Source organism: Indicator indicator, chromosome 38, assembly GCF_027791375.1.
Source record: "Indicator indicator isolate 239-I01 chromosome 38, UM_Iind_1.1, whole genome shotgun sequence".
In the NCBI taxonomy this organism is placed as follows: domain Eukaryota; kingdom Metazoa; phylum Chordata; class Aves; order Piciformes; family Indicatoridae; genus Indicator; species Indicator indicator.
The window spans coordinates 3,050,551-3,076,478 of NC_072047.1; the positions used below are offsets into that span (position 1 = coordinate 3,050,551).

At 57.5% G+C, this 25,928-nt stretch overlaps 1 protein-coding gene across 1 annotated transcript; it reads left to right on the forward strand.

The window, feature by feature from the left end:
- Positions 1-1,192: 1,192 nt before the first annotated feature.
- Positions 1,193-25,512, forward strand: LOC128978695 (substance-P receptor-like). Its single transcript, XM_054396648.1, has 5 exons — positions 1,193-1,593; positions 16,635-16,829; positions 21,969-22,119; positions 23,248-23,444; positions 25,221-25,512. Exons 1-5 carry the CDS (start codon positions 1,193-1,195, stop codon positions 25,510-25,512), a joined length of 1,236 nt encoding a protein of 411 aa, XP_054252623.1.
- Positions 25,513-25,928: the final 416 nt, after the last annotated feature.

A 25,928-nucleotide genomic window follows, 5' to 3' on the forward strand; every position in this document is an offset into this window, starting at 1 on the left:
CAGTCCTCCAGGAGGGAGGGACTCGCACCCCGAACCGGGACGGACCCGCCCCCTACTCCGGTTCTGAACCGGGAGGGACCTGCACCCCGAACCGGCTACAACCGAAACGGGAGGGATCCACATCCTCATCTGGCTGCACCTCGACCCTTCTCCGGTCCTGAACCGGGAGGGACTCGTCCTGCTCTGGTCCTGGAGCGGGAGGCACTTGCATCCCGAACCCGCTGCACCCTGGATCGTTTCGGCTGCAGCCAAGCCGGGACGGACCCTGGCCCTAGACCAGCTGTGCAGCCCAGCCCAGCTGTGCCCGAACCAGCGATGTGCCCTGACACGGCCGTGCACCCTGATCCAGCAGCACCGAGAGACGGGAGGGACCTGCACCCCAAACCAGCCATGCACCCCAAACCGACTGCACCCTGAACCAGGAGAGATCTGCACCCCGAACCAGCTGTGCACCCCCAACAAGCCCTGCCCTGGGAGGAACTGGGAGGTACCCATGCCCTGAACCACCCCTGCAGCCCAAAATGGTTGCACTCTGAACCAGGAGCGACCTGCACCCCAAACTAGCTGTGTGCCCCAAATTTGCAGCCTGCTCCAGCTGCACCCCAACAAGGAGGCACTTGCACCCCAAAGCCTCTGTGCACCCCAATCCTGCTGCACCCTAGCCAGAAGCCATCTGCACCCCAAATCCTCTGTGTACCCTGCTCCAGCTGCACCCTAACCAGCAGCCACCTGCACCCCAAAGCCTTTGTGCACCTCGATCCTGCTGCAATCTAACCAGGATCCACTAACACCACAAATCCTCTGTGCACCCTGCTGCATCCTAACCAGGAGCCACCTGCTCCCCAAATCCTCTGTGCACCCTGCTCCAGCTGCACCATAACTAGCAGCCACCTGCACCCCAAAGCCTTTGTGCACCTCGATCCTGCTGCATCCTTACCAGGATCCACTTACACCCCAAATCTTCTGTGCACCCTGCTGCATCCTAACCAGGAGCCACCTGCTCCCCAAATCCTTTGTGCACCCTGCTGCACCCTAACCAGGAGCCAGCTGCACTCCAAATCCTCTGTGCACCTCGATCCTGCTGCACCCGAACCAGCAGCCACCCCAAAGCCTAACCAGGAGCCGCCTGCACCCCAACGCCTCCGTGCCCCTCGCGGGGCTCCGCGCTCCCGGCCGCGCTGCCGGCGCTGCGATGGATAACTCCCTGCCGCTGGAAGCGGAGCTGGAGCAGCGGTGGCTGCTTAACGCCTCCCTGAACGAGTCCCTCAGCAACCAGTTCGTGCAGCCCCCGTGGCAGGTGGCCCTCTGGGCCGTCGCCTATGCCCTCATCGTGGTGGTGTCGGTGGTGGGCAACGTGGTGGTGATGTGGATCATCCTGGCTCACAAGAGGATGCGCACCGTCACCAACTACTTCCTGGTGAACCTGGCTTTCGCCGAAGCCTCCATGGCTGCCTTCAACACGGTGGTGAACTTCACCTATGCCATCCACAACGAGTGGTATTATGGGCTGCTCTACTGCAAGTTCCACAACTTCTTCCCCATCGCCGCCGTCTTCGCCAGCATCTACTCCATGACTGCCATCGCCCTGGACAGGTCAGTCCCTGAGCGGCCAAACCTCCGACTCCCTCCCAACCACCCAGAGCTGCGGCCAAACTTCCGACTCCCTCCCAACCACCCAGAGCTGCGACCAAACCTCCGACCCCCTCCCAACCACCCAGAGATGCGGCCAAACCTCCGACCCCCTCCCAACCATCCAGGGCTGCGGCCAGACCCCTGATCCCCTCCCCTCCACCCAGAGCTGCAGCAACCCCCCGACCCCCTCCCAACCACCCAGAGCTGCGGCCCGACCCCCTCCCCTCCACCCAGAGCTGCGGCCAGACCCCCGACCCCCTCCCCTCCACCCAGGGCTGCGGCCAGACCCCCGACCCCCTCCCCTTCACTCAGGGCTGCGGCCAAACCCCCGACTCCCTCCCCTTCACCCAGAGCTGCGGCCAGACCCCCGAACCCCTCCCTTTCATCCAGGGTTGAGGCCAAACCTCCGAACCCCTCCCCTTCACCCAGAGCTGCGGCCAACCCCCGATGCCCTCCCCTCCACCAGGAGCTGTGCTGAGGTCTGGGCTGTGCTCATCAGAGGACGCTGGGGTGAAAATGAAACTTTGTTTGGGTCAAAAAGGGCTCGAAATGATCAACTTCACTCTCCCTGCTTGGGGCTGGCTTTGGGAATCCTTTGTCAGCTCTGGGAAAGGCTCTAGAAAAAGCTTTGTGACCCTTGGGGGGGGGTTTGGGAGCTTGGCTTGGGTATGCTTCTGGAGCATCATCTGTGTTGGTGACCTCTTGATGTGCTTCTGGAGCATCATCTGTGTTGGTGACCTCTTGATGTGCTTCTGGAGCATCATCTGAGTTGGTGACCTCTTGAGTGTGCTTCTGGAGTATCATCTGAGTTGGTGACCTCTTGGGTGTGCTTCTGGAGCACCATCTGTGTTGGTGACCTCTTGGGTGTGCTTCTGGAGCATCATCTGAGTTGGTGACCTCTTGATGTGCTTCTGGAGCATCATCTGAGCTGGGCACCTCTTGAGTGTGCTTCTGGAGCATCATCTGTGTCGGTGACCTCTTGGGTGTGCTTCTGGAGCATCATCTGAGTTGGTGACCTCTTGGGTATGTTTCTGGAGCATCATCTGAGTTGGTGACCTCTTGAGTGTGCTTCTGGAGCACCATCTGTGTTGGTGACCTCTTGGGTGTGCTTCTGGAGCACCATCTGTTTTGGTGACCTCTTGATTTGCTTCTGGAGCATCATCTGAGTTGGTGCATCTAAGGAGCAGCTTGGAGAGCAGCTTGGGCTTGGAAAAGCTTCAGGACTTGGCAGAGGTCACCTCATGTGCTGGTGTCTGCCTGCAAGCAAACTCCCTCCCCCCTTGATTTGATTAGCTGGGGGTCAAGGGGGAGAGGTACCAGCAGGGATGTCTGGTTGGGCTGCTGCCAGCAGAGCTGAGTTGGTTTTATTCCTCTGCCTAGTTGCTGCCAGCACAGCCAGACCCCACTGGTGGTTTGCCACCATCCAAAGCTCACCCAGTGCCTGGTGAGGTGTTGATGGCACTGGGGATGCTGCCAAGCTTGAGGGACACAAAGCAACCTCTTGAGGAGCATCTCCAGCATGCAGCTGCCCTCTCTCCTCTCCCCCTCCAAGAAATCTTCCCTTTGGTGGCATTTTCACTGCAACTCTGGAGCTCACCCCAGGCTCTGGAGCAGCTTTGCTGTTCCCACTCCATGCAGGGCCTCTCAAGAGCAACAGATTTTTTCCTACCCACATAATTCCTGGTGGCATCTGGGCTCTGCAAGGCCTCTTTATGGTCCTTCCCAGGGAGTAAAAGACACCTTGGCTGTGGACACAGGGATGAGGGGGGTGAGGTTTGCCTCACTGTGTGCCAGCACATTCTGAGCTGCTGTCTGAGTGCTGGCACTGAGGGCACCCTGTGAGGGATGATCCTGATGCCACAGCTCCCAGCCTAGAAGCTTGGGAAACAGCCAGCAGAGGGGATACTTGGGGCAGAGTGGCTGGAAAGCTGCCTGGAAGAGGAAGACCGTGGGGGTGCTGGGTGGCAGCAGCTGGAGCTGAGCCAGGGGGCACCCAGGTGGGCAAGAAGGGCAGCAGCAGCCTGGCCTGGAGCAGCAATGGTGTGGGCAGCAGGAGCAGGGCAGGGATTGTGCCCCTGGGCTGGGCACTGGGGAGGCCACAGCTTGAGTGCTGGGGGCAGGGTTGGGCTCCTGGCTCCAAGAAGGACCTTGAGGGCTGGAGCAGGACCAGAGAAGGGCAAGAAAGGTGGGGAAGGGTGTGGAGAAGAGGGCTGGGGAGGAGCAGCTGAGGGAGCTGGGGAGAAGGAGGCTGAGGGGAGACCTTCTGGCTCTCTGCAGCTCCCTGAGAGGAGGCTGGAGCCAGGTGGGGGTTGGGCTCTTGTGGCAAGGAACAAGGGACAGGATGAGAGGCAATGGCCTCAAGTTGGCCCAGGGGAGGTTGAGGTTGAACATCAGAAGAAACTTCTGCACTGAAAGGGTTCTCAAAGCCTGCCCCAGGCTGCCCAGGGAGGTGGTGGAGTCTCCATCCCTGGAGGGGTTGCAAAGCTGCAGAGCTGTGGTGCTGAGGGCCATGGCTCAGACCCAGCCTTGGCAGAGGCTGAGAATGGTTGGGGGTGGATGACCTGGAAGAGCTTTTCCAACCAACCTGATTTGGTGATCCAATGATCCTGCACTCTCCAGACATTAAAAGCAGGCTCAGGTTTTCTTTCTCTCTGCAGTGCTCACCAGATCCTCTCCCCTGCACACAGCAGGCACAGCCCAGCTCTCACCTGCAGCTGGCAGCAGAATTGAGGCAAGAACAGCCCAAAAGAGGACTGCCCCCAGCTCCTGCCCCATGCTGCTGCTGGCTGCTTGCTGAGGATATTGGGGACCAGCTGGCAAAGCCTCTTTTGGGTCAGGATCTCTTACAGAGATCTTCCTTTTTTCACTGCTTGGGTTTCAGCCCTTGCCCCACCCCCTGGACTAACCAGAAAAGCCAGGGGGAAGCTGGAGGAGCAGGAGTGAAATCCCTGGGGGAGCAGAAGCAGGTCTGGGAGCCTGGGGCTGAATTCTGGGGACAGGCATTAGCATTTCCAGCTTCCTTCTTGCATCTGCAAACCCTTCCCAGAGGTTTGGCTTTCTTCCTGCTGGGCTGCCAAACCCTCTGTGTGCCAGCTTGGCTCAACCCCCTCCCCACCCTGAGGTGGAAGCAGAGGAGGCTGCAGCCCTGATGTGCAAAGCTCTCCTGGCACAGAGCATCACAGGAGGTTAGGGCTTGGATGGGACCTCCAGAGATCACCAACTCCAAGCCCCCCTGCCAGAGCAGAGCCACAATGCAGCTACCAACTGCATTTCTAGACCTGAAATTTCCAGCAAGGTGGAAAATTGGGAAGGTGAAGGCAACAAATCCCTTCCCCTGCCCCTCCTGGCCAGCAGCACTATGCTGGTTAACCCCTCCCCACCCCCCCCAGGCACACAACCCAACCCCATCCCCCAAACAGTGGGACCTGCCTTGTTTTCCTGCTTCTGAGACCTGACAATGGCAACTTAAATAGATGCAATGCAGGAACTTACTCCAGGAACCCCAAAGGGGAAGAATTTGTCCTGGCAAGAAGCTAAAAAATCTGCATGGGTGCAAGCAAAGCAAGTACCTGAGTGGAGAGCAGCAGAGCCAGGTAGGCTCAGCCAAATTCCATTTCATCCAGAGGCTTGGGAGAGACACAGCCAGGAGGGAGCTGAAATCAAAGCCGACTGCTGATGCTCATCAAAAAAAAAACAACAAAACAAAACAAAACAAAACAAAAAAAAAACCCAACCCAGCAACAACAAACCAAACCAGACCAAAACACAACCCAAGGCAAGAAGAATGAAATGTGCCTGCTGGAGCCTTGGTGCAGGAAGCCATCAAGCTGAGCAGTTGGATAGAGAGGCTGAAGGCTCAGAGGAGCCTCAGCTTGGAGATTGCTGCCCTCAATCATCTCAGCTTCTGCTTTCAGCAAAGCAGCTGCCAGAGCATCCTCACTGCAGGATGAAAGACTCAGCACAGAGCAAGTGGGGAAGAGGCTTTGATTGTCCCCTCTGGGTTGCTTTTGTTTGCAAGGATCTGGCCTGGCTTTGTGAAACTCTCACACACTAAAAGAGGAATTCTGTGTGCTGGAAGCTCAGCCACCTGCTCTTCCAGCAGGACCTGGTTCAGCCTGGGCACAGATGATACCAAAGTGAGAGGCTTGGCTGAGGCACCTGAAGGCTGTGAGGCCAGTCAGGGACTTGGGCAGGCTGAGAGCTGGGCAGAGAGGAACCTGCTGAGGGTCAGCAAGGAGGAGAGCAGAGTCCTGCAGCTGGGCAGGAAGAATCAACTGCAGCAGGACAGCTTGGGAGGGGATCTGCTGGAGAGCAGCCCCAAGGAGAAGGAGCTGGCAGTGCTGGTGGGCAGCAAGTTCTGCATGGCACAGCAATGAGCCCTGGGGGCCAGGAAGGCCAAGGGGGTCCTGGGGGGCATTCAGAGTGTGGCCAGCAGAGCCAGGGAGGTTCTCCCCCTCCTCTGTTCTGCCCTGGAATATTGCATCCAGCTCTGGGCTCCCCAGTTCAGGAGGGACAGGGATCTGCTGGAGAGAGTCCAAGGGAGGACTCCAAGGATGCTGAAGGGCCTGGAGCAGTGCCTGGGGAGGAGAGGCTGAGAGCCCTGGGGGTGGTGAGTGTGGAGAGGAGAAGGCTGAGAGGGATCTGCTCAATGTCTCTCAAGAGCTGAGGGCTGGGGGGCAGGAGGCAGGGGCCAGGCTCTGCTCACTTGCACCCTGGGCTAGGCCAAGGGGCACTGGATGGAAACTGCAGCACAGGAGGTTGCAGCTCAGCAGGAGGAGGAACTTCTGCACTGGGAGGCTCCCAGAGGCCTGGAGCAGGCTGCCCAGAGAGGTTGTGGAGTCTCCTTGTCTGGAGCCTTTGCAACCCTGTCTGGATGTGTTCCTGTGTGCCCTGTGCTGGATTCTCTGCTCCTGCTCTGGCAGGGGGCTTGGACTGGAAGCTCTCCAGAGGTCCCTTCCAACCTCTAACATCCTGTGTGATCCTGTGTGATCCTCTGTGTGTGACAACCAGTCTGAGCCATCTAAAAAAGAGTTAATCCCATAGCCAGGGTTCTGCTGAACAACAATAGCAGGAAATGTAGGAGGGCAGTGGCCATGGGGAGGGTCAGCCCTAAGCTGCAAGGGGAAGGAGCATCTTCAGGTGGCTGTGGACATCTCCTTCCTTGAGCCCTGGATTCCTTTCTGAGCAGCACCACTCACCTGCTGCAGCAAACTTCAGGTGGAGGAATGAGGGAGAAGGAGGAATGAGAGAGAAGCAGGAATGAGGGAGAAGGAGGAATGAGGGAGAAGGAGGAATGAGGGAGAAGCAGGAATGAAGGAGAAGGAGGAATGAGGGAGAAGCAGGAATGCAGGCAAAGAGGAAGGTCCTGGAGTGCCTGCACAGCGAGGGAAAAATCATCTCTCATCTCCAAACGTTGAGAGAGCAAAGATAAAACCTGCACAGATGAACACAACCCAATGAGAAGGGTGAGCACTGAGCCCTGGGAGAAGACCCCAACCCCCACCTGTTTCCAGCCTCCTCTCAGGGAGCTGGACAGAGCCAGAAGGTCTCCCCTCAGCCTCCTTCCCCCCAGCCCTCTTCTCCAGACCCTTCTGCACCTTTCTTGCCCTTCCCTGGCCTTGCTCCAGCCCTCAAGGTCCTACTTGGAGCCAGGAGCCCAACCCTGCCCCCAGCACTCAAGCTGTGGCCTCCCCAGTGCCCAGCCCAGGGGCACAATCCCTGCCCTGCTCCTGCTGCCCACACCATTGCTGCTCCAGGCCAGGCTGCTGCTGCCCTTCTTGCCCACCTGGGCACCTCCTGGCTCCTCTCCAGCTGCTGCCACCCAGCACCCCCAGAGCCTTTCCCAGCAGGCACTTTCCAGCCTGGAGCCTTCCTGGGGTTGTTGTGCCCCAAGGGCAGGAACCAACCCTTGGCCTTGTTGAATCTCATCCCCTTGGCCTTGGCACACCACCCAGCCTGGCAGCTCCCTCTGCAGAGCCTCCACCCCTCCAGCAGCTCAACTCTGCCACCCAGCTTGGTGCCAGCTGCAGATGTGGCTGAGGGAGCCTTGATCTCTTTGTCCAGATCATTACTGAAGGCATTAGAGAGACCTGGCCCCAGCCAGCATCAAGCCCTGGGCCGTACCACAGCTGCCCAGATCCCTGCTCCCTCTTTATATTCCCATTCCAAATGATTGATCAGCTTCAGTGTCTTAAGCTCCATCCATTTCCTCCCAGGAGCTGCAGGACCCAAACCCTTGGTCTTGTTGAACCTCATCCCCTTGGCCTTGGCACATCCACCCAGCCTGGCAGCTCCCTCTGCAGAGCCTCCACCCCTCCAGCAGCTCAACTCTGCCACCCAGCTTGGTGCCTGCTGCAGATGTGGCTGAGGGAGCCTTGATCTCCTTGTCCAGATCATTACTGAAGGCATTAGAGAGACCTGGCCCCAGCCAGCATCAAGCCCTGGGGAGCACCACAGGTGCCCAGATCCCTGCTCCCTCTTTATATTCCCATTTCATTTCCAAATGATTGATCAAATTAAGTGCCTCAAGATCCCTCCATTTCCTCCCAGGAGCTGCAGGAGAAACATCCAATTTCGTTTCCTGAGCTTCTCAAAGTCAAGTCCCACTTCATGCCTCCCTAACACCCTATTTATTTGCAGCAGAGTAAAAAAAAAAAAAACCAAAAAAAAAAACAAAACAGCTTGGAGAAAGAATTATTTACTGATTGCAAGCTTGAAGTCCCAGGTTGGCCAAAACCCCATCAGGAACTTATTTGCCAGCCTCAGCCACCCCTCTGCTGTCCCTCAGAGGTGATTAGTGCAGAAAGAAACCCTCTGGAGAGGACAAATTGCATCAGTGCACAGGCAGATTAATTAGTCCTTTACACCCTAATAGAGCAGCAGAGAGGTGGAGGGTTGTTTTTTTTTTTAATCATCTGGAGTTAATGGACTGCTGGGGTTTGCAGAGCAGGAGTTGATCTGCTGGGAAATCTTGGTCTGCTGGGCTGTAATTTGGAAGATGGATGAGGAAGTGAAAGGGAACCTCGTGGAGGGCAACCAGGGCAAGGGCAGAGTCCTGCTCCTGGGGAGCAACAACCTCCTGCAGCAGCACATCTGAGGGGGCACCTGCTGGGAAGCAGCTCCAGGGAGAAGGAGCTGAGGGTGCTGAGGGACAAGAAGGTGCTCAGGAGCCAGCAATGTGCCTTGGAGGCCAAGAAGGCCTCAAGGGTGTCCTGGGGACATGGAGAAGAGTGTGGGCAGCAGGGCAAGGGAGGTCCTGCTGCCCCTCTGCTCTGCCCTGGTGTGGCCACATCTGGAGTCCTGGGTCCAGTTCTGAGCTCCCCAGTTGCACAGGGACAGGGAAGTGCTGCCTGGCCCCAGCCTCTTGCCCCCCACAGCTCCTTTAGCTCTTGCTGAGCATTGCTCAGCTCCCCTCTGGGGCTGCTCTTCTGCAGACTCTCAGCCCCAGGGCTCTCAGCCTTTGCTCCTCCCAGAGCTGCTCCAGGCCCCTCAGCAGCTTCCCAGCCTCCCCTGGAGTTTGTCCAGCAGTTCCCTGTCCCTCTTGACCCAGAAGTGGATGCAGGACTCCAGCTGTGTCCTCACCAGGGCAGGGCAGAGGTGGAGTAGAACCTACCTTGCCCTGCTGCCCACCCTCTTCCTGCTGCACCCCACTGCCCCTGCATGCAAACCACGCTCAGGGCTGCCCAGCTCCTTGCAGGACAGCCCCAGTTCCATGGAGCTGCCTTTCCCTGCCACCTTTCCCAGCACACCTGGAATGGTTTCACCTCACCCTGTGGCAGGAGCTTGGCTCTGGAACCCCCAGCATGATGCCAGGCACCGCTGGCTGACAACAGCCATGGGTTTGCTGCTGGTGAACTCTCTGCTGGTGTTTGGGGGGGGGGTTGCCATGACGATGCAAGGAGCATTTGGAGTCCAACCTTGTGGCAGGGGAGCTCCAAGCAGATGGGTGATTAGATCTTGCCTTGGAGGCAGCTGTAGCCATCTCTTAATTGCATCTGGAGATCTGGAGTCTGCCTGGACAAGGAGCATTACACAATCCCCAGCCTCCTGGAGGGGAGGTGAATGCAGCAGCAGGCACCAGGAATGTCTGAAAGCCTCTTTCATCCCTGAGTTCCCTTCTACTGCTTCCTTAAGTAGTAAGGATATGAAGATGTGGGATGAGTAACCAAAAGAGTGAGGAGTTTGTTGCACAGAGGTTTTCCCCTCCTGAGCCGAAGGAGAGGTTTAGTGCAGAGCTGCTCCTGGGGGAGTTTGCAACTGACTGGCACAGAATCCCCAAATCCCAGCATGGTGAGGGTGGGAAGGGAGCTCTGAAGCTCAGCCATCCAACCCAACCTGTTTCAGCAGGGCACCCACAGCAGCTTGCCCAGGAGCACAATGCCCAGGGGGTGTTGGCAGCTCTCCACACAAGGACACTCCACAACCTCTCTGGGCAGCCTCCTCCAGGGCTGCAGCACCCTCAGGGCAGAGCAGATGTCCCAGACAGGGTCAAACACCTCCAGCACAGCTCCTCTCTTACCCAGGAAGTCAGAGAGTCACTGTGGCTGGAGAAGATCTTCAGGATCATCAAGTCCAACCATTAGGTGACTCCACCAGGGCCACTGCTACACCATGGCCCTCAGCACCACAGCTAGACAGGGAATGGCATTCAGCCACTGCCCTGGGCAGCCTGGGCCAGGCTTTGAGAACCTTCCAGTGAAGAAGTTTCTTCTAATGTCCAATCTAAACCTCCCCTGAGGCAGCTTGAGGCCATTTCCTCTTCTCCTGTCCCTTGTTCCTTGGCACAAGAGCCCAACCCCCACCTGGCTCCAGCCTCTTCTCAGGGAGCTGGAGAGTCCCAGAAGGTCTCCCCTCAGCCTCCTTCTCCCCAGCTCCCTCAGTTGCTCCTCTCCAGCCCTCTTCTCCAGATCCTTCCCCACCTTTCTTGCCCTTCTCTGGCCCTGCTCCAGCCCTCAAGGTCCTTCTTGGCGTAGGGAGCCCAACCCTGACCCCAGTTTTCAGGTCCTGGCACTGGTTGGTAGCTAGAGAGTGAAGGAGAACAAAAACCTCACACAGACTGCAGGGCTGGTGCCCCATGGGCCCTGGAGCAGTTAGTGCAGGGCTGGTTCCCCCTGGACCACTGAAGAATTAAGCCTGAATTAAGAAACCAATTAAGGAAGCCATCAAATAACCCAAATGTGGCACCAGAGGCTTTCAGACTGCTGCAGTGCTTCATGCCCAGCACCCAGCTGGCTGATGGGCACCGTGCTCAGCACCAAAGCTCTTCTACAGCCTGAACCTCCTGCAGCTGGCAGCCACGGAACTGTCACTAATTCCCCTGAGTTCTGTCTTCATTGCCATGGGGATGTCAGCCCTGAAAAGGAAGGGAGGAGACCACATCTCCTGGGTTCTTTGACAGGCTGAATTCCTACCTAGTGAGGATCTTCAGAGGAGGGGGGAGGGGACTCGTTCCGGTGCACTCCCAGCACAGCAGAGGCTGCTGCAGGGAGCAGGGACATAAATCAGCCCTCAGGAGGGAGCTTCCCTTCTCCATCCTCATCTCCCCTCCTTTTGCAGCCCCAATCGATGCTTCAAGCCAGCTCCATGCTGGGGACCCCAGCAGCTGCCTAGGGGGTTGGCTGTGTGCAGTGGTCCCTGATGGCTTGGGGATGCTCAAAGATGTTTCATTTATTGCTGGCTGGGGCTGGGGCTGCTGGCCCTAAACTCCAGGCTCCTTTCACAGAAACCCCCAAATCCCAGCATGGTGAGGTGGGAAGGGAGCTCTGGAGCTCAGCCAGTCCAAGCCCCCTGCTCCAGCAGGGCACCCACAGCAGCTTGCCCAGCACCACAATGCCCAGGGGGGGTTGGAAGCTCTCCACACAAGGACACTCCACAACCTCTCTGGGCAGCCTGCTCCAGCCCTCCAGCACCCTCACAACAAACAACTTTCTCCTCCTCTTCACATGGAACCTCCTGGGTGCCACTTTGTGCCCCTTGCCCCTTGTGCTGTCCCTGGGCACCAGTGAGCAGAGTCTGGCCCCAGCCTCTTGCCCCCCACAGCTCCTTTAGCTCTTGCTGAGCATTGCTCAGCTCCCCTCTGGGGCTGCTCTTCTGCAGGCTCTCAGCCCCAGGGCTCTCAGCCTTTGCTCCTCCCAGAGCTGCTCCAGGCCCCTCAGCAGCTTCCCAGCCTGCCCTGGACTCTTTCCAGCACTTCCCTGTCCCTCTGCAACTGGGGAGCCCAGAACTGGACCCAGGACTCCACCTGTGGCCTCACCAGGGCAGAGCAGAGGAGGAGGAGAACCTTCCTCACCCTGCTGCCCACACTCTTCTCCACACTCCCAGGACACCACTGAGACCTTCTTGGCCCCCAGGGCACCTTGCTGGCTCCTGGGCACCTTTCTCACCTCTCAGACAGCCTGGACACTGCAGCCCTGACTCTGTGTTTCCATTTGAGTGCAAATTCGATAGGATTAAGAACAGCACCAAGCAGCCCTGAGAGCTTTGGCTTTGCTGAAAGGCAGAGGCAGCCCTGGCACCTCGTTTGTCTTCCTGCTGGGATGTGATCGATGGAGCCTTGCCTGCAGCACTTTCTACAGCCTCAGTGGGGAGCTGGAAATGATGAGCAGGGGAGAAGATGATGTGGAGGTGCCCCTGGTGCAGCCCCACGGGCTAGGGTGGATTTTTTCTGCTTTGTGTTAGTTATTTTAATTTTTTTCTGCTTTCTTTTATTTATTTTATTTTTTCTGCTTTGTTTTAGATTTTTTTTCTGCTTCGTTTTACTTATTTTTTCCTGCTTTGTTTTAGTTATTTTTTTCTGCTTTGTTTTAGTTATTTCATTTTTCTTCTGCTTTGTTTTAGTTATTTTTTTACTGCTTTGTTTTGGCTATTTTTTTCTGCTTTGTTTTAGTTATTTCACTTTTTTCTGCTTTATTTTAGTTATTTTGGTTTTTTCTGCTTTGTTTTAGTTATTTTTTCTGCTTTGTTTTAGTTTTTGTTTTCTGCTTTGTTTTAGTTATTTTATTTTTTCCTTTGTTTTAGTTTCCTTTTTCTGCTTTGTTTTAGCTATTTTTTTCTGCTTTGTTTTGGTTATTTTTTTTCTGCTTTGTTTTAGTTTTGTTTGGTTTTTTTGTGCTTTGTTTTACTTATTTTATGTTTTTTCTGCTTTGTTTTAGTTAATTTTTTTCTGCTTTGTTTTACTTATTTTATTTTTCTCCACTTTATTTTACTTATTTTATTTATTTCTGCTTTGTTTTAATTTTCTTTTTTCTGCCTTTTTTTAAAGGCATTTTGGTTTTTTTCTGCTTTGTTTTAGTTATTTTATTTTTTTTTTCCCTCCAGGTTTTGGTTTATTTCATTCAAAACCCTACCTTGGAAACACACTGTGGGGAAGAGATTGGCCCAGCAATGAAGCTGAAAGCAAAGTGGGTGAGGAGAGAGCTCAAGAGGGACAGGGAAGTGCTGGAGAGAGTCCAGGGCAGGCTGGGAAGCTGCTGAGGGGCCTGGAGCAGCTCTGGGAGGAGCAAAGGCTGAGAGCCCTGGGGCTGAGAGCCTGCAGAAGAGCAGCCCCAGAGGGGAGCTGAGCAATGCTCAGCAAGAGCTAAAGGAGCTGTGGGGGGCAAGAGGCTGGGGCCAGACTCTGCTCACTGGTGCCCAGGGACAGCACAAGGGGCAAGGGGCACAAAGTGGCACCCAGGAGATTGCAGCTGAAGAGGAGGAGAAAGTTGTTTGTTGTGAGGGTGCTGGAGGGCTGGAGCAGGCTGCCCAGAGAGGTTGTGGAGTGTCCTTGTGTGGAGAGCTTCCAACCCCCCCTGGGCATTGTGGTGCTGGGCAAGCTGCTGTGGGTGCCCTGCTGGAGCAGAGGGGTTGGACTGGCTGAGCTCCAGAGCTCCCTTCCCTTCCCACCCTCACCAAGTTAGGATTTGGGGATTTCTTGCCTCTTGACATCACTTCCCCAAGGCAAACCACTCTGACCCCTGTGATGAAGCTCACCCAAAGCTCATTCAGCTCAGCAAGCCCCTGAGGAAAGGCTCAAGCAACATCAAGAGCTTGAAGGATGAGGAAGGGGAAGATGAGGCCTCATGTGGCCTCAGGAATCTAATCAGTGCCCAGCAAATGAGAAATGTAGATGCAGAAAGCAGGAGACCTTGATGCATCACCCAATCCCTCATCTCTTCCTGACCAGCTTCATCTCCAGGCACCAAGCAGCTTTGGGAGGGATAATGATCAGGGGCTTGAGGTGGATTTACAGCTGCAGGAAGCTGATAAGGTTTGGTCTCCTGAGGCAGAGCTGACAGAGACACCTCCTGCACACTTCCATCTCCCTCTCTACATCTCTACCTCTGCAAGTGACCACCCAGAAATGCCACACAGGGAGTGTTGGACACCTAGGGACAACTGAAAGGGAAAAAGCTCTTGGCTCCGTGAAGGCATCACCAGGGCAGGGCAGAGGGGCAGCAGAACCTCCCTTGCCCTGCTGCCCACACTCTTCTCCATGCCCCCAGGACACCTTTGAGGCCTTCTTGGCCCCCAGGGCACATTGCTGGCTCCTGGGCACCTTCTTGTCCCCCAGCACTCTCAGCTCCTTCTCCTTGGAGCTGCTTCCCAGCAGGTTCCCCCTCCCCAGCCCTGCTGCAGGAGGTTGTTGCTCCCCAAGGGCAGGACCCTGCCCTTGCCCTGGTTGCACTCCATGAGGTTGCTCTCCCCCAGCTCTCAGCCTGCCCAGGGCTCACTGGATGCCAGCACAGCCTGGGGGGGTGTCAGCAGCTCCTCCCAGTTTGGCACCATCAGCAAACTGGGTGATTGTCCCCCTCTGTCCCTCATCCAGGGCACTGGTGAGGAGCAGCTGAGGGACCTGAGGTTGTTCAGCCTGGGGAGAAGGAGGCTGAGGGGAGACCTCATTGCTCACTGCACCTCCCTGTGAGGGAGGAGGCTGGAGCCAGGTGAGGGTTGGGCTCTTCCCCCTAGTGTCAGGTGAGAGAAGGAGGGGACATGCCCTCAGGTTGCACCAGTGGAGGGTGAGGTTGGAGAGGAGGAAAAATTTCTTCACTGAAAGAGTGGTCAGGGACTGGCATAGGCTGCCCAGGGAGGTGGTGGAGTCCCCATTCCTGGAGGGGTTCCAGAAAATTGTGGCCATGGCACTTGGGGCCAGGGTTTGGTGGCCACGGTGGGGCTGGGTTGATGTTGGTCTGGATGAGCTCAGAGAGCTTCTCCAACCCAAACCATTCTGTGATCCACAGCTGGACCACACCACAGCTCCACAGCAGGAGATCCCCATGAGAGATGGGTTTGGGTCGAGGGTTTTGCCCTTCTCCAACCCAAACAATTCTCTGATCCTGTGAGAGCAGGAGAGCTGAAGGGAGAAGCAGAGAAGGCTGCAGACCCCTCAGGGGTGTCACTCATGCACAGCACTGAGATCTTTCTCCTCCTGACAACTGGTGTGGAGCTGGGAGGGAAATCAAAGCAGAGATTTCTGACTTGATGCCTTCCAGTGCTGCTGGCTGCTGCCTGCCTCACAGGAGGAGATTTGCAGGGGGATGAGGTCAAGCCCAGCTCTCTTGGGTTTGCTTCTCCTCTAGCACTTGGCACTGGGATCTGTCACGGAGGGAGGATTTTGGGGGGGGGGGGGGTGCAAACCCAGTGGGTGCTGGCCAAGCTGCTGCTGCTGCTGCCAGAGCTTTGTACAACTTGGGCTCTGAGGACACAGCTCAGGGCTGGCTGTGCTGAAGGAGCTGTTTGCCAGCTGAGAGGTCAATGAGTGTCTCCAAGAGGATTCAGAGCTGGAGGGTAAGATGCTGCAGGAGAATTAGAGCATTGGCTGGGGGTTGCTGCTGGGTTGTGGAGGTGTCAGAAGCAGGGCTGCATTCAAGGAGACACTGCTCAGACCCCACCTGCAGCACTGCCTCCAGTTCTGGGGCCCCTAGCACAAGAAGGACTTGGAGCTGCTGGAGAAGGTCCAGAGGAGGCTGGAGAACCTCCCCAAGAGGGACTTGTGCAAGGAAGACCCAAAACAGATCCTCAGGGATCTGTTGGAGAAGGTCCAGAGGAGCCCACGAGGATGATCAGAGGGTTGGAGCAACTCCCCTGTGAGGACAGGCTGGGAGAGCTGGGGCTGTTCAGCCCCAAGAGAAGAGAATCACAGAATTAAGCAGGTTGGAAGAGCCCTTTGGGATGACCAAGTCCAACCTATCCCCCAGCCCCATCTCATCAACCAGCCCATGGCACTGAGTGCCTCCTCCTGGCTTATTGCAAACACTTCCAGGGATGCTGACTCCACCACCTCCCTGGGCAGCCAAACCAGAGACTGAAGGCTCCAGAGAGACCTCAGAGCAGCCTTGCAGTACCTGAAGGAGCTCCAGGAGAGCTGGGGAGGGACTTTGGACAAGGGCTGGGAGTGCCAGGAAGAGGGACAATGGCTTTGAGCTGGGAGAGGAGAGGCTGAGACTGGAGATGAGGAAGAAATTGTTGGCAGTGAGGCTGGGGAGAGCCTGGCACAGGCTGCCCAGGGAGGCTGTGGAGACTCCAAGCCTGGAGGTGTTCAAGGCCAGGCTGGATGAGGCCTGGAGCAAGCTGGGCTGGTGGGAGGTGTCCCTGCCCATGGCAGGGGCTTGGATCTGGATGGGATGTTTGGGATGGAAAGGGTTGAGGATGGCTCAGGGCACACAAGGTGCTGCCACCCACAGCTCCCTGCAGCACTGAAGCTCATCCAGTTCCAACCCCCCTGCCATGGGCTGGGACACCTCCCACCAGCCCAGATGATCTTGAAGGTCCCACCCAACCCACCCTATCCTGGAACAACCCCAACAGCTCCAAGAGCTGCTTCCCAGCCTTGATTTCTCCTTTCCCTCCCTCCCCACTTGCAGGTCCATGGCCATCACCCACCCACTGCAGCCTCACCCATGGCAGGGGGTTGGAACTGGCTGAGTTTGAAGGTCCCTTCCAACCCACCCCATCCTAGAACAACCCCAAAAAGCTCCAAGAGCTGCTTCCCAGCCTTGATCTCTCCTTTCCCTCCCTCCCCCTTGCAGGTACATGGCCATCATCCACCCACTGCAGCCTCGCCTCTCAGCCACCGCCACCAAGGTGGTCATTGGAGTCATCTGGCTCCTGGCATTCCTGCTGGCATTCCCCCAGGGATACTACTCAGTGATGGAGGAGCTACCAGGCCGCCTGGTGTGTCTGGTGGAGTGGCCAGAGCACAGCACCAACCTGTATGGCAAAGCGTGAGTTGAAGGCTGGCAGCAGCAGGGAGGGAGGGAGGGGAGCAGGGCAGGCTGCAAAGAAAACACCACAGGAGGGGGAAGAAGAGGCAGAGAGGAAGGTTGGGAACAGGCAAAAAGCCTTGGTACAGGGCATCCTTCCCCTCTTGTCCTGGCCCTTGCTCCTTGGCAGGAAAGCCCAACCCCCACCTGGCTCCAAGCTCCTTTTGGGGAGCTGCAGAGAGACAGAAGGTCTCCCCCTGAGCCTCCTTCCCCAAGCTGAACACCCCCAGCCCCCTCAGCTGCTCCTCCCCAGTCCTCTCTTCTCCCCCTGCACTGCAAACATGAGAGCAGCTTTCAGCAGGACATTGTGAGCAGGGTGGCTGCTGCCAGCACCTGCCTTAAATAACTGCCCCAAGGCCACAGGAGCCACAGGGGGAGGGGGAACTGACAGTGCCCCAACCACCTGTCCCTGCAGGCTTATTTTGGGGCAGTAAAATCCCATCCTGGGCTCTGCAAGTGGCTTTGTTTGGTTTGGAGAGAGCCTGCTGAGCTGGAAGTTATTTTCAGTCCCCCTCACCCTCCTCCAAATTATTTGGGGGTTTGGATGCTTCAAAGCTTGGAGCCAGGTGGGGGCTGGGCTCTTGTGCCAAGGAACAAGGGACAGGATGAGAGGAAATGGCCTCAAGCTGCCCCAAGTTGGCCATGAGGAACAATTTCTTCCCAGAAGGGATTCTCAGGCACTGGCCCAGGCTGCCCAGGGAGGTGGTGGAGTCTCCATCCCTGGAGGGGTTCAAAAGCCTCCTGGAGGTGGTGCTGAGGGAGGTGGTTCAGAGGCAGTGGCAGAGGGAATGGCCTCAGGGGAGGCTGAGGTTGAACATCAGAAGAAACTTCTGCACTGAAAGGGTTCTCAAAGCCTGCCCCAGGCTGCCCAGGGAGGTGGTGGAGTCTCCATCCCTGGAGGGGTTGCAAAGCTGCAGAGCTGTGGTGCTGAGGGCCATGGCTCAGACCCAGCCTTGGCAGAGGCTGAGAATGGTTGGGGGTGGATGACCTGGAAGAGCTTTTCCAACCAACCTGATTTGGTGATCCAATGATCCTGCACTCTCCAGACATTAAAAGCAGGCTCAGGTTTTCTTTCTCTCTGCAGTGCTCACCAGATCCTCTCCCCTGCACACAGCAGGCACAGCCCAGCTCTCACCTGCAGCTGGCAGCAGAATTGAGGCAAGAACAGCCCAAAAGAGGACTGCCCCCAGCTCCTGCCCCATGCTGCTGCTGGCTGCTTGCTGAGGATATTGGGGACCAGCTGGCAAAGCCTCTTTTGGGTCAGGATCTCTTACAGAGATCTTCCTTTTTTTCACTGCTTGGGTTTCAGCCCTTGCCCCACCCCCTGGACTAACCAGAAAAGCCAGGGGGAAGCTGGAGGAGCAGGTTGAGGTTGGACATCAGAAGAAACTTCTGCACTGAAAGGGTTCTCAAAGCCTGCCCCAGGCTGCCCAGGGAGGTGGTGGAGTCCTCATCCCTGGAGGGGTTGCAAAGCTGCAGAGCTGTAGTGCTGAGGGCCATGGCTCAGACCCAGCCTTTGCAGAGGCTGAGAATGGTTGGGGGTGGATGACCTGGAAGGTCCTTTCCAAGCCAAAGCATTCCATGACTATGTGACAGCAGAGAAGGGGCCAAGCCCTCCTGGCTCCTTCCCAGCCAGGTGAGCAGCTGCAGAGATCTCAGAGCTCAGCCACAGGCAACCCCCAGGGGCTGTGCCCCAGCCTGTGCTGCCTGGGCTCATTGGGGTGCTCCAAGCTGAGGAGATGTGTCCATGGAGAAGGATTTTCAGTGCCCAGGGTCCAAAACCAGGACTCCTTGGAGATCCCTGCCATGGCCCAGCAGCTCTGAAAGCAAGGGGCAGGGAATGCATCGGGTTGAAAAGACCCCTTGAAGGTCTTCTTGTCCAAGAAGGTCCATCTGAATGGGCTGGAATTGTGCCAGGGGAAGGTTGGGTTGGAGAGGAGGAAAAATGTCTTTGCTGCAGGAGTGCTCAGGGGCTGGCACAGGCTGCCCAGGGAGGTGGTGGAGTCCCCATCCCTGGAGGTGTTCCAGAACCCTGTGGCCATGGCACCTGGGGCCACGGGTGGTGGCCATGGTGGGGTTGGGTTGCTGGTTGGGCTGGATGAGCTCAGAGAGCTTCTCCTACCCAACCAATTCCATGGCTCCATGATCTTGTGCAAGGTCCTCAAGGGTTCATCTTGTGTATGGTCCTCAAAGGTCCATCCTGTGCATGCTCCTCAAGGTTCATCTTGTGCATGCTCCTCAAAGCTCCATTTTGCTTATGGTCCTCAAAGCTCATCCTGTGCATGGTCCTCAAGGTTCATCTTGTGCATGCTCCTCAAAGCTCCATCCTGTGCACACTCCTCAAAGCTCATCCTGTGCACGCTCCTCAAAGCTCCATCCTGTGCACGCTCCTCAAAGCTCCATCCTGTGCATGCTCCTCAAAGCTCCATCCTGTGCATGCTCCTCAAAGCTCCATCCTGTGCACGCTCCTCAAAGCTCCATCCTGTGCATGCTCCTCAAAGCTCCATCCTGTGCACGCTCCTTACAGCTCCATCCTGTGCATGCTCCTCAAAGCTGCACCTTGCTTATGTTCCCCAGTGCCCCATCCCCTCTGGGGCCCTTCTGCTCCTCCTCTCCCAGCTGTCTGCAGCAACTTTCAAACCCCACAGGGGGAACCACCACCAGCCCCTGCGTGCTGGAGCCAGAGAGACTCCTCTCTAATTGGCCAAAGAGAAAGCAGCTCCCCAAAAGCCAACCCAGATGTGATTAGTGCTGGGCCAAGAGGAGCCCAAATGAGATTGCAAGGTAGAAAACCAGGAGGAGCTGGCTGGGGCTGGGGCCAACACAGCTCCCTGGGGACATGACTCATTCATTACCACTCTGGAGCCAGTTGGGCAATCAAAGCTGCCAGGAGGACAAGTGAGCTGCAGGGCCTGCAGCAGGTGCAGCAGGTGCAGCACCTTGCCTGCAGCAGGTGCAGTGGATGCAACAGGTGCAGCGGATGCAGCAGGTGCAGCACATTGCCTGTAGCAGGTGCAGCAGGTGCAGCACTTTGCCTGCAGCAGATGCAGCAGGTGCAGCAGGTGCAGTAGATGCAGCAGGTGCAGCACATGCAGCAGGTGCAGCACCTTGCCTACAGTACATGCAGCAGGTGCAGCAGGTGCAGCAGATGCAGCAGGTGCAGCAGGTGCAGCATCTTGCCTGCAGCTGGGCACAGGTCCCCAAAACCACTCAGGCAAAGCCCCAGGCAGATGCTGGGAGGAAATTCCCCTCTGGAGCACAGCTCTGCTGGGCAGCAGGGCAGGCTGCTGGGGCTGTGTGTGTGTGGGCAGAGAGCTGCTTGGTGATGGCCTGGGTCAGGAGGGGGTTGCTGCATGTCCTGTCCCCATCCTGGCAGTGAGGATCTGGAGCCCTCAGCACAGACAGGGACCTGCTGGAGAGGAGCCAGAGGAGGGCACAGCAATGCTGGCGGGGCTGGAAGGGCTCTGCTGTGAGGCCAGGCTGAGAGAGTTGGGCTTGGTCAGCCTGGAGAAGGCTCCAAGGAGACCTTCTGGTGGCCTTTCAGTGCTCAAAGGGCTGCCAGAAAGCTGGGGACAGAGTTTGGAGCAAGGTCTGTGGGGACAGGACAAGGGAGGATGGTCTGAATTCAAAGAGACAGAGAGAAGGGAGAAATGGAGAGAAGGAGAAATGTTTGGAGAGAAGGGAGAAATGTTTGACACTGAGGGTGCTGAGAGCCTGGCCCAGGCTGCCCAGAGAGGTGAGAGCTGCCCCATCCCTGGCACCACCCCAGGTCAGGTTGTTTGGGGCTGTGTGCAACCTGCTCTGGTTGGGGATGTCTCTGCTGGCTGCAGGGAGGGTTGGATTGGATGAGCTTTAAAGCTCTCTTCCCACCCAAACCGGTCTGGAATTCCATGATTCCATGACCTGGCAGCTCTGTGGGTGCCAAAGGCTGGCAGCAGAGGCTTGGAGAAGCCTGGGGTGAAGGCAGGGCCACCTGGCTGCCCTCCAGCAGGAAGCTGTAACTCCATTAGCCAGCAGTGTTGGAGCACTTCAGAGCTGTCCATTGATCTCCTTCAACTGTCAGTGAGCTGCCAGCCTGCATCTGGAAGCTCAGACATCCCACACACAGCTGCCAGCTGGATCTGCTTCATTTCAGTGGTGGGGGTGGGGAGGGACCTCCAGAGATCACCCAGCCCGACCCAGAGCAGGATCTGCTGGGGCAGGTCACACAGGAACACATCCAGGTGGGTCTTGAAAGTCTCCACCCAAGGAGACTCCACAACCTCTCTGGGCAGCCTGCTCCAGGGCTCTCCCACCCTCATGCCAAACAAGTTTCCTGTCCTGACCAGCTGGAACCTCCTGGGTGCCACTTTGTGCCCCTTGCCCCTTGTGCTGTCCCTGGGCACCAGTGAGCAGAGTCTGGCCCCAGCCTCTTGCCCCCCACAGCTCCTTTAGCTCTTGCTGAGCATTGCTCAGCTCCCCTCTGGGGCTGCTCTTCTGCAGGCTCTCAGCCCCAGGGCTCTCAGCCTTTGCTCCTCCCAGAGCTGCTCCAGGCCCCCTTTAGCTCTTGCTCTCATCAGACATGTTCCAGTCCCTTCCTCATCCTCATAGCCCTGGGGCTGAGAGCCTGCAGAAGAGCAGCCCCAGAGGGGAGCTGAGCAATGCTCAGCAAGAGCTAAAGGAGCTGTGGGGGGCAAGAGGCTGGGGCCAGACTCTGCTCACTGGTGCCCAGGGACAGCACAAGGGGCAAGGGGCACAGACTGGCACCCAGGAGGTTCCATGTGAAGAGGAGGAGAAAGTTGTTTGTTGTGAGGGTGCTGGAGGGCTGGAGCAGGCTGCCCAGAGAGGTTGTGGAGTGTCCTTGTGTGGAGAGCTTCCAACCCCCCCTGGGCATTGTGGTGCTGGGCAAGCTGCTGTGGGTGCCCTGCTGGAGCAGAGGGGTTGGACTGGCTGAGCTCCAGAGCTCCCTTCCCCACCTCCACCATTCCATGCCTGCCATCCCAAGCTGTGCATCCAAGGTGTTTGCAGGCACCAGGCCAAGTCCTCTTTGTACCAGAGGCGACAGAGCCTGGGCAGGTGGAGGCCACACTCAACCTCCACCAATGTTTTTTTTACCCCTAGGTATCACTTCTGCATGACCATCCTGATCTACTTCTTGCCACTGCTGGTGATTGGATGTGCCTACACTGTGGTTGGCATCACCCTCTGGGCAAGTGAGATCCCTGGGGACTCCTCCGACCGCTACCACGAGCAGGTCTCGGCTAAGCGGAAGGTGAGGAGCAGCAGGAGCCAGGATTTCTCTCCAGCCCCAACCAACCACAGCCAGAATGACTTCACTAGGGGTGGAAACAGGGCCAGGACTTGCTGCATGGTTGTTAGTGGAGCAGTGCCCTCCAGAGGGGTGTCCTTCATCAACCTCTCTGCCCAGTTCCCCAGTCTGGCCAGGTCAGGCTGTGAGGAGATTCAGTGAGAGCTGAGCAGGCTGAGAGCTGGGCAGAGAGGAACCTGCTGAGGGTCATCAAGGAGGAGAGCAGAGTCCTGCAGCTGGGCAGGAAGAAGCAACTGCAGCAGGACAGCTTGGGAGGGGATCTGCTGGAGAGCAGCCCCAAGGAGAAGGAGCTGGCAGTGCTGGTGGGCAGCAAGTTCTGCAGGGCACAGCAATGTGCCCTGGGGGCCAGGAAGGCCAAGGGGGTCCTGGGGGGCATTCAGCAGAGCCAGGGAGGTTCTCCTCCCCCTCTGCTCTGCCCTGCTGAGGCCACAGCTGGAATATTGCATCCAGCTCTGGGCTCCCCAGGTCAGGAGGGACAGGGATCTGCTGGAGAGAGTCCAAGGGAGGGCTCCAAGGATGCTGAAGGGCCTGGAGCAGTGCCTGGGGAGGAGAGGCTGAGAGCCCTGGGGGTGGTGAGTGTGGAGAGGAGAAGGCTGAGAGGGATCTGCTCAATGTCTCTCAAGAGCTGAGGGCTGGGGGGCAGGAGGCAGGGGCCAGGCTCTGCTCACTTGCACCCTGGGCTAGGCCAAGGGGCACTGGATGGAAACTGCAGCACAGGAGGTTGCAGCTCAGCAGGAGGAGGAACTTCTGCACTGGGAGGCTCCCAGAGGCCTGGAGCAGGCTGCCCAGAGAGGTTGTGGAGTCTCCTTGTCTGGAGCCTTTCCAGCCCTGTCTGGATGTGTTCCTGTGTGCCCTGTGCTGGATTCTGTGGTCCTGCTCTGGCAGGGGCTTGGACTGGAAGCTCTCCAGAGGTCCCTTCCAACCCCTGACATCCTCTGAGCTGTGACCCCGTGTGGCTTAACCACGATGCTGCCCACCTGCTGGAAAAGTCTCCCAAGGCAAAAGGAGGTTTCATCTCCTGGTGGTGTCTGGTGGATGCCTTTGCTTCCCTGCCCTCTCTTTCTCCTCCAGGTGGTGAAGATGATGATCATCGTGGTGTGCACCTTCGCCCTGTGCTGGCTGCCCTACCACATCTACTTCACCCTGCAGTACTTCAGCCCCGAGTGGTACCTGCAGAAGTTCATCCAGCAGGTCTACCTGGCTGTCATGTGGTTGGCCATGAGCTCCACCATGTACAACCCAATCATCTACTGCTGCCTCAACGACAGGTGGGCTTGGGGGGGTCCCTGCTGGGGTGACTTGGGGCAGTGACTCCTAAAGCCGTGGGGATGTGGAGCTGAGGGACGTGGGGCAGAGCTGGGCTAAGGCTTAAAGGGTCTTAAAGGTCTCTTCCAACCTCAGTGATTCCATGATCAGATCATGGAATGACCTGGAAAGGGGATAGGGATGGAAGGAGGAGGAGATAAAGAGAGGTGTGATCGAGGAGAGCATGGATGGAGACCTTTTCCAGGATGGTTCTGTTCCATCCTCTGCCAGAGGCTGCTTCCAGCAGATGCAGGCACCCAGATGATACAAACGGCACCTGAAGAAGTCTCTCCTGTGGCATGCTGGCCAAGAAGGTCCCAATGGTGTCCTGGGGGGCATGGAGAAGAGTGTGGGCAGCAGGGCCAAGGAGGGTCTCCTACCCCCACACTCTGCCCTGGCGAGGCCACAACTGGAGTCCTGGGTCCACTTGTGGGCTCCCCAGTTGCAGAGGAACAGGGAAGTGCTGGAGAGAGTCCAGGGCAGGCTGGGAAGGGGCCTGGAGCAGCTCTGGGAGGAGCAAAGGCTGAGAGCCCTGGGGCTGAGAGCCTGCAGAAGAGCAGCCCCAGAGGGGAGCTGAGCAATGCTCAGCAAGAGCTAAAGGAGCTGTGGGGGGCAAGAGGCTGGGGCCAGGCTCTGCTCACTGGTGCCCAGGGACAGCACAAGGGGCAAGGGGCACAAATTGGCACCCAGGAGGTTCCATCTGAGCAGGAGGAGAAAGTTGTTTGTTGTGAGGGTGCTGGAGGGCTGGAGCAGGCTGCCCAGAGAGGTTGTGGAGTGTCCTTGTGTGGAGAGCTTCCAACCCCCCCTGGGCATTGTGGTGCTGGGCAAGCTGCTGTGGGTGCCCTGCTGGAGCAGGGAGGTTGGGCTGGCTGCGCTCCTTCCTCCCTTCCCTTCCCACCCACACCATGCTGGGATTTGGGGATTCTGTGATTTGAGGGCAGGTATCAAAGCATTCCTGACTCCTATGTTCAAGGACAGGCTGGATGAGGAGGGGAGGAAGGCAGGGAGGGAGAGAGGGAGGGAGGAAGGAAGGGAGGAAGGAAGGGAGGGAGGGAGTAAGGAAGGGAGGGAGGGAGTAAGGGAGGGAGGAAGGGAGGGAGGGAGGCAGGGAGGGAGGCAGGGAGGGAGGCAGGAAGAGAGGGAGGAAGAGAGGGAGGAAGAGAGGGAGGGAGGAAGGAAGGGAGGAAGGGAGGAAGGAAGGAAGGAAGGAAGGAAGGAAGGAAGGAAGGAAGGAAGGAAGGAAGGAAGGAAGGAAGGAAGGAAGGAAGGAAGGAAGGAAGGAAGGAAGGAAGGGAGGGAGGGAGGGAGGGAGGGAGGGAGAGAGGGAGGAAGGGAGGAAGGAAGGGAGGAAGGGAGGAAGGGAGGAAGGGAGGAAGGGAGGAAGGGAGTAAAGGAGGGAGGGAGGAAGGAAGGAAGGGAGGGGGGGTGTTTGGTGCTTGCTGGAGGTTTTCCAGGCCAGGCTGGATGAGGCCCTGGGCAGCCTGGGCTGGTGGGAGCTGTCCCTGCCCATGGCAGGGGCTTGGCACTGGATGCTCTTGAGGGTCCCTTCCAACCCAAATCCATTCTGGGGCTTCCCAGTGACTTCTCCCTTCCCTCAGTGCAATCAGCACTTCATGGCTTCAATCTAACACCGCTGAGCTCCATCCTAGGGAGGTCCTTTCCCCATCCCCACATCCCCAGGTCCCAGGTCCCCTCTCACCTCTCCTCTCCTCTCCTCCCCCTCTCTCCTCCCTGCCCAGGTTCCGCCTGGGCTTCAAGCAGGCCTTTCGCTTGTGCCCCTTCGTCAGCGCTGCTGAGTACGAGGGCCTGGAGATGAAGTCAGCCAGGTACCTGCAGACCCAGAGCAGCATGTACAAGGTCAGCAGGATAGAGACCACCGTGTCCTCAGCAGTGGGAGCAGCAGAGGAGGAGCTGGAGGAGAGCAGCAAGGCCAAACGTCTCTCCCTGGACATGACCTCCAACGGCTCCTCCCGCAGCGACTCCAAAACGGTCTCGGAAAGCCTCAGCTTCTACTCCAACACTCTCGCCTAAGGAGGAGGCTCCTGCCTTCCAGCAGCTGCTCCCCAGGGTGCCACCATCCCCCCCTCCAGCTCTGCTCTCCACCCCCCATCCCCACCGCACCTCGTCGCCTCCCTTTGTGGTGTCTCAGCTCCACTGTGAGGGTCCCAGAGCCCTGGAGCAGGGTTGTGGAGTCTCCTGCTCTGGAGAGCTTCCAAGACCCATCTGGATGTGTTCCTGTGTGACCTGCATTAGATTACAGACCCTGCTCTGGCAGGGGGGGTTGGACTGGAAGATCTCCAGAGGTCCCTTCCAACCCCTCACATCATCTGATCCTGTGTTTCTCTGGTCCTGTGATCCTGTGTCAGTTCTGTTCTGTGCTGTTTGCCTCCCTCTTGCTCTTCCACTCCTCGTCCCTGGGAGACCCCAAGAGCAAGAAGAGTTGGGGC

Coding starts and splice junctions, on each gene's coding strand:
- LOC128978695 (XM_054396648.1), top strand. CDS start 1,193: ATGGATAACTCCCTGCCGCTGGAAGCGGAGCTGGAGCAGCGGTGGCTG. Junction 1,594..16,634: donor ACTGCCATCGCCCTGGACAG/GTCAGTCCCTGA, acceptor TCCCCCTTGCAG/GTACATGGCCATCATCCACC. Junction 23,445..25,220: donor TACTGCTGCCTCAACGACAG/GTGGGCTTGGGG, acceptor CTCCCTGCCCAG/GTTCCGCCTGGGCTTCAAGC.